Genomic DNA, 6,870 nt, shown 5'->3' with positions numbered 1-6,870 from the left:
CACCTAAAAGAAAGCCTATGCCATCACCTTCAGCTAAAGCTGGGAAGTTTTCATAGTCCGCACCTGTGAAGTAAGGAAAAATCCCAACAATAGTTATCATTACCTCATCGATGATGTCACCAACATGTTCTGCAGATTTAATTTCAGTGGCTGCAGGGCCCACTTGTTTCTTGAGAGATGCTATAATCCCATCAGAATCCCTGGGACCTTTGGAATCATCAATAGTCTTCCCTCCATTGCGCAGAATCTGAAGTGTGGGAAAAACCCTTCACATCATACAGACGTGCAAGCTCTTTGTTTGTCTCTTCATTGGCATCAACCTTAGCGAGAGCAACTGGAGGGTCACAGCTGCTCAATACAGATGCAGCTTTCTCATACTCAGGAGCAAGATTCTTACAATGTCCCCCATTGGGAAAGTTGCACGGCCTACCCATTTCACCGCCTGTAATGTGCTTTTAAATTCCAGTTTTGTAGTGTGCGAAGTCTTCATATACAGTAAAAGCGACCTCCACAGGACCATTGACATAACCCTCAGCCATGAGGTCTGAAGGAGCTGAACTGATTCTGTAGGCCTCAACACTGTAGTGCTTAAGACTCTTGCCAGAGCATGTCCTTCACAGCACACCTTTTTGCACACTTAGGGGGTGGAATACACGGGTTCACAACCCGGATGTCCACAACCAATGTCATCAAAATAAGGGTCACTCTCTTAGGTAACTACTCCATTCAGAACAAAGTACTGCCATGCACGATAAGGATAGCCCCCATCACAACCATATCCACACGTAAAACCACAGCATGCTAATGCATCGTTCACAGATAGGGAAATGTTCATAGTAAGATGGATGCAACATCAATCTGATAGCGATTCTACGGCACCAAATGCCCAACAAGAGCCACAGTGTCCCTGAGCATCAATCATATACTCCTCAAATTTTGCAGCAAAATCTGAGCAGAATCTGACTATCATGACAGTAAACCGTCCCTCCAACTCCATCTCCCTTGCTGAATTCATCTTCTGATGGTTCCAAGGGAGTGAATGGTTATTCTGGAGCAAGACAATTCCTTCCCTAACAGCCTTAGCAGCAAGCTCGATATGATCTATGGGGCAAACATCCTCTTTCCCAAGGGAATCGTAACCATCTGGGCTTCCATCAAAGAAGCCAAGCCTCATTAGAACAACAAAGAGATTTCTCAAGGCCTTGTCCACTTTTGTTTCCCAGACTCTGCCATTCTAGACAGCAGGGAAGGCGTAGTTGGTGTAATAAACGCCACAATCCAGATCCAAACCAGCTTCTAAGGTTTGTGCTACTGCATCTTCTGGTTCATCATTCAGCCAGTTGTGACCACGGTGCATGACTTCAAGTGAATCACAGTCGGCAACAATGTATCCATGAAGAGCCCATTCTCCTCTAACGGTTATATATAAGAGCCTATCATCAGAACAAGAGGGAACACCATTGATGTGATTATAAGAACACATAACACCACTCAGATCTCCATCCTTCACACATATTTCCAATGGATCCTTGAATATCTCGTGCAAGGCCTGGGTTGTTACCTTGGCATCTCCCTTCACTCCCATCTCCCTTGCTGAGTTCTTCAGAGCCTTCCCAAAATCCCCCTCCTTGTCATCAATGTTTTGTTCATGAAGGCCCTCAACGGTAAGAACAGCAGACAATTCATCCACAAAATTAAACACAACGTTGCTAATTGAATGATAGACAAGAACTCTGCTGCTGGTCTCAGCAGGAGAAGAAGAAAACGACATCCAAAAATTTTTTGCCATCGTTCTCGGCATCCCCAAAAAATTTCCCTCTCGGAATTCATACACACCAGCTGTAAGTTTGTCAAGACGATGCCGGATGTGTTTCTCTGCTTCCCGGAACAGAAACTCACCAGGAAAAATTCGAAATTGAGGTTCGTGGCCGAACAGCATACAGGGGATCTAGAAAATTAAACCCCACAGCTGCAATTCGAAGATCCACATCCACACAGGTATTCTGCTCATCCATAGAAAAACAAAGCCCCTCAAAAAAAAAAAAAATATGATACACATGCCGCGCCCCCCCCCCCCCCCCCCCCCCCCAAATTTGGAACGAGGGTTTGCTTTGTTCTGTCGAGAGGTGGATTGGGAGTGGGAGGTGGTGGACGGAAGTCGAATCCCACCAGAGTTGTGTCTGACAATGCTGACAGAGCCTCCTCCGTGTCCAGTGGCGAAGGGCAGCACTTTGGGGCTTTGCTTCTTGGGTATTTCCCGAGACCTAGGGCTCTCAGAAACAACTCCTTGTCGGACGAATCACTTCTGCTGGCCGTGAGGAGGGGTTTGTTGAGGATGAACCCAAATCAACCCTTACCCATGGGTTTTGGTCGCATACCCCTCCGATTTCTGATTTCCAGGGTCCTTCTTGGAGATTTTTGAGGCCCCCTTAGTTGGATTTGGGTCCCACCAGTATCGTCAGCCACCGACGACGTTTTGATAGAAAATCCTACCAAATGCCCCAAATCTTGGTCCCTGTTATGCGGCTTTGGGTCTCCCTGTGGGGAAATTTTGAAAGTTTCTGAGGCATGGCCTTTCTGCTCGTCTAAAACAGCGTCTATCTCTTCTGCAGGGACGTCGGCCAGTAAAGAAGACAAAATCTTTGAATTTTCTGGCCATTGGCCGTTTTGCCCATCCTAGATAGCTTCTGCTACCTCTTGTGTGCATATTTCATGGTCAGATATTTGAGGTCGTGTGACTTTTTCTGCGGGAGCCAATTGCTTCGTCACACGAAAAAATTTCATGTAGGCTGCACGCCATTCTTGTATTTTTTTCTCTTCAATACCAATCCACCACATTTCGCTAATTTATCTGTGCATCGCTATCCATTCTTCTAGGGATATTTCTCTATGCATCGCCATCCATTCTTCTGGGGAATAACCTATTGTGTTCCCGCTCTGATACCAGTTGTTACGGTCCTAGATCTGACACAAGGATTCTTTGGGAGGATCTGGAATCTGCCACGGGTCTTCCATGTATTACTGTAGGGATAGTAGGAAGACATGGGGAAGACGAAGGTCAATGAAGGATGAGAGAATACGTGGGTTTTTTAGGAAAACCCTAACCTTGAGATCAAGAAGGTGATCTCAAGCCTGTTTACGCTAGATTTAACCTAATTCTCAATGTTTGTCTTTCTCATTACTCTTACCCCTTAAATAGGGTTCACCCTGTTAGGGTTTAATATAAAATATTACAAAAATATCCCTATAAATAAAATATTCCCAAAAATACTCCCATGGCCTAAACTGAAATAAAATAAAGTAAATAAAATAAAATTAATAAAATAATAATGTTATTATATTCATAACAGGGTGTTGCGTGTGTTTCATCCCGAATAGAGTCCAGCAAAATAAATCTGGGTTGACTGATAGCGTGTAGCTGAGGCTCATGCATCCCTAAGGGACAATGCATCTGCCCCAATGTTGAGGTGGCCAGGTTTATACTCGACCTTAAAATCAAGTCTCATCAATTTGCTCAACCAATGTTGTTGTGGGGACGTGGTGAGACACTGCTCGAGTAAGTACTTTAAACTACAATGATCGGTCCGGATAATAAAGGGGCACCCCCAGAGGTAGGGCCTCCAGTGCTGAATGGCTTTGGCTAAGCCTATCAGTTCCCTTTCATAGGAAGCCAATTTGTGGTGATGTTGGCCGAGTTGCCTTCTAAAATAACCTATGGGGTGGTCGTGCTGCTGTAATACCGTGCCAATACCCCCTCTAGATGCATCACATTCAATAAAAAATAATTCATCAAAGTTGGGCAGCTGAAGTACCGGTGCAGATGATAAAGTTGTCTTCAAATTTTCAAAAGACGAAGTTGCTGCCTCTGACCAAATAAAAGCATTGCGCTTAAGAAGATTATTGATCGGAGCTGCAAGCTGACTGTAGTTACAAATGAATTTCCTGTAGTAACCTGCTAGTCCCAAGAATCCCCGTAACACTGAGACTGATGTGGGAGTAGGCCAATTGACCACTGCCTGAATTTTACTATGGTCTACCTTCACGCCAGATGCTAAGATAACGTGGCTCAGATATGCTACCTCTGACGTTTTCATGGAACATTTGGATTGGTTGAGAACCAAATGATGGGAGCGTAAGATAGTGAACACTTGGCACAGATGTTGAAGGTGCTCGTCCTAGTGCTGACTATAAACCAGGATATCATAAAAAAAGACAAGAACAAACTTCCTTAAGATAGAACGAAATACCTCATTCATGAGGGCTTGGAAGGTGGAGGGTGCGTTGGAGAGACCAAATGGCATGACTAAAAACTCGAAATGCCCATGGTGCGTCCGGAATGCTGTCTTCTCCACGTCAGAAGAGTGAACTCAAATCTGGTGATATCCTGATTTCAAATCCAGTTTGGTGAATAAGTTGGCACCATGCAATTCATCTAATAGTTCATCAACCACTAGAATGGAAAATTTATCTTTAATGGTATGAGCATTGAACTCTCTGTAGTCAACACAAAACCTCTCTTGACGAGTAACACTAGTGAAGAAAATGGAGACTTGCTGGGCTGAATAATCCCTTGGGTGAGCATAGTCAAGCACTGGCGCTCAATTTCATCTTTTTGTAAGTATGGGTAGCGGTAAGGGCGAACCACTACTGGTTCAGTACCCAATTTCAATTGGATACGATGATCACAATGGCGGATAGGTGGAAGTGCAGTAGGGGCATGAAATAAGTCACCAAATTCTATAAGTAAAGCATTTAACTTATAGGTATCTGCGTCCTGGACTTGAATTTCTTGAAGAGTACATGGCATGGGAGAATGTGTGCCATGTAGTGTAATCTGATGCTGGTCGGCCGTAAATGTCATGGTGAGCGCCTTGAAATCCACAAGACGGGCCCCAACGTCTGGAGCCATTTAATGTCCAGGACCAAGTCAAACCCAGCCAGGGGAATGACCATAAAATCTACTACGAATGAATGCTCTTCAATACAAAAGTCCGTTGAGGGAGAAATGCTTGCACTTGAAATTTTTGCCCCATTGGCCACTGAGACTGAAATGCCCGTGTTATTTTTAATCAGCAATCGAAGTTGTTGTGCGGCTGGCTCACTTATGAAATTGTGAGTGTTGCCTGAATCTACTAAGGCCAGTAACTGCAGATGTTATAAACCCGCATAGACTTTCATTGTGTTGGAGATGTGCATGCCAATCATAGCATGGACAGAAATGACTGGTTCATCCTGTTCAGCCTCAACACTATCTTCCAACGGTGGATCATACCTAAATAAACGTTTGCATTGGTGACCCTGGACATATTGTTCATCACAGTTATAACATAGCCCCTTGGCTCGGCGTTGTTCCATCTCAAGTCTAGACAGGCGACAAATGTATTGAGCTGGAAGCATGGTAGGAGAATTGTCAGCACGTGGTGCTGAATTTTGCCTAGAACGTGGAGTCCCTGAATAGGATGAGGGGGCAATGGTGGGCGCCCAACTTGGCCAAGAGGGTCATCTGACCAGAGACTCCTTTCTTACACGCTGTTTGGCACCTATAGTCCTGGCGAGGTTCATAGCATGGACCAGGTCTTGAGGGTCATGCAATTCTACTTCCAGACGCAAGGCCTCCATTAACCCGACAGTAAATAAGTTCACATATTGCGAAGGACTCACAAATCGACTGGCACAGGCCAGACGTTCCTGAAATTGTTTCTGATACGATTCAATTGTCCCGGTTTGTTTGAAATTCACCATATCCCCCAAAGGGTTGCTACGAGCAGGGGGGCCAAACCTCAATATGCAATATTCTTTACATAAATACCAATCAAGAACATGGTGCTCCGAATTAATTTGGTGATACCATAGGAGCGCTTCATCAAGCATATGGAATGCAGCTAAATGGAAGTGGTCCTCATTATGCGTTCTTTGATTGTAAAAGAACTGGTCACACCGGTGTAACCAGATCAAAGGATCCGTAGACCCATCATAGGTAGGAAAATCCAGCTTGGCATACCTTGGAACCCTATTGTGGCCTGGTGTGTGAGGTCCCATGGCTATCGGAGGTTGGTGGCGCAGTTGTGGTGGGGGTGGGGGCGGGTGGGGAGGGAGGTGCTCGGCCAGAAGTGTGGAACTGCCCGGCGGTGTAGGACCCCGAGCAAAGCCTTCCTCCACTCACTGGAGTAGGTGTGTGGAAAGTATTATTAATGGCGGAAATTGCAGAATTAGTGTGTCGTCGATTTCCCTCCACGGTATTCTAAAATTAGTTTATAATTAAAGTTGGAAAGGACAAATTTATTTAATTTTACACCTATTTACTTTAGAATCAAATATAATCATGTTTTACTTAAATAATTTAAATATATTAATTAAATACAAGTTATTATAAAATATTAAAATCGATACAAATATTAACTTCTAAATAAATTTTTAATTATATGTATAATATTTAATGTAAAGTATCTTTTAAATTCAATGATTTAAAATAATAGTTATCTTTTATTATTTTATAAAGTCTATTAGAATTCTAAAATTTTACACTCCAAAAATATTTTTTTTCTAGAGAGACTACTTATCCTGTATATAAAATGTTTTTGTTTGGTTGGTTGTGTGACATTGAATTAGACAAGAAGTATTGCTCAAAACAAAGAAACTTGAAATATATCCAAAAGGGTATCCCCAAAAACTAAATCCGTACTGAATCAAAAGTTAGTTATCGCTTTGGGATGATTAGAGCTATGATGTAAAATTTTCTATTTTTTTTGTAACAAGAAAATGCATAAATGCTGACTCATCTAGAGAAAAAGGGCTAGAAAGAAAGGGTAAAATTTGTGAACGACTGAATTTATAAATTAAGTAAACATAAAATAATTTTATAAAAATAGT

At 42.9% G+C, this 6,870-nt stretch overlaps 1 protein-coding gene and 1 pseudogene across 1 annotated transcript; both read right to left on the bottom strand.

The window, feature by feature from the left end:
- Positions 1 to 218: 218 nt before the first annotated feature.
- Positions 219 to 1,174, bottom strand: LOC137943571 (cathepsin B-like protease 3; annotated as a pseudogene).
- A 3,980-nt stretch (positions 1,175 to 5,154) lies between these two features.
- Positions 5,155 to 6,039, bottom strand: LOC137943570 (uncharacterized). Its single transcript, XM_068789055.1, has 2 exons — positions 5,509 to 6,039; positions 5,155 to 5,298 (listed from the first exon to the last, which is right to left on the bottom strand). The coding sequence occupies exons 1-2, from the start codon at positions 6,037 to 6,039 to the stop codon at positions 5,155 to 5,157; spliced, it is 675 nt and encodes a 224-aa protein (XP_068645156.1).
- Positions 6,040 to 6,870: the final 831 nt, after the last annotated feature.

This window comes from Aristolochia californica, unplaced genomic scaffold (assembly GCF_029961685.1).
Source record: "Aristolochia californica isolate CCGP_79_NKW_82.1479 unplaced genomic scaffold, dmAriCali1.0.hap1 SCAF_11, whole genome shotgun sequence".
Lineage (NCBI taxonomy): Eukaryota > Viridiplantae > Streptophyta > Magnoliopsida > Piperales > Aristolochiaceae > Aristolochia > Aristolochia californica.
This window is presented reverse-complemented; position numbering and strand designations above follow the sequence as displayed.

Coding starts and splice junctions, on each gene's coding strand:
- LOC137943570 (XM_068789055.1), bottom strand. CDS start 6,039: ATGGGACCTCACACACCAGGCCACAATAGGGTTCCAAGGTATGCCAAG. Junction 5,299..5,508: donor GTGTAAGAAAGGAGTCTCTG/GTCAGATGACCC, acceptor CAATATGTCCAG/GGTCACCAATGCAAACGTTT.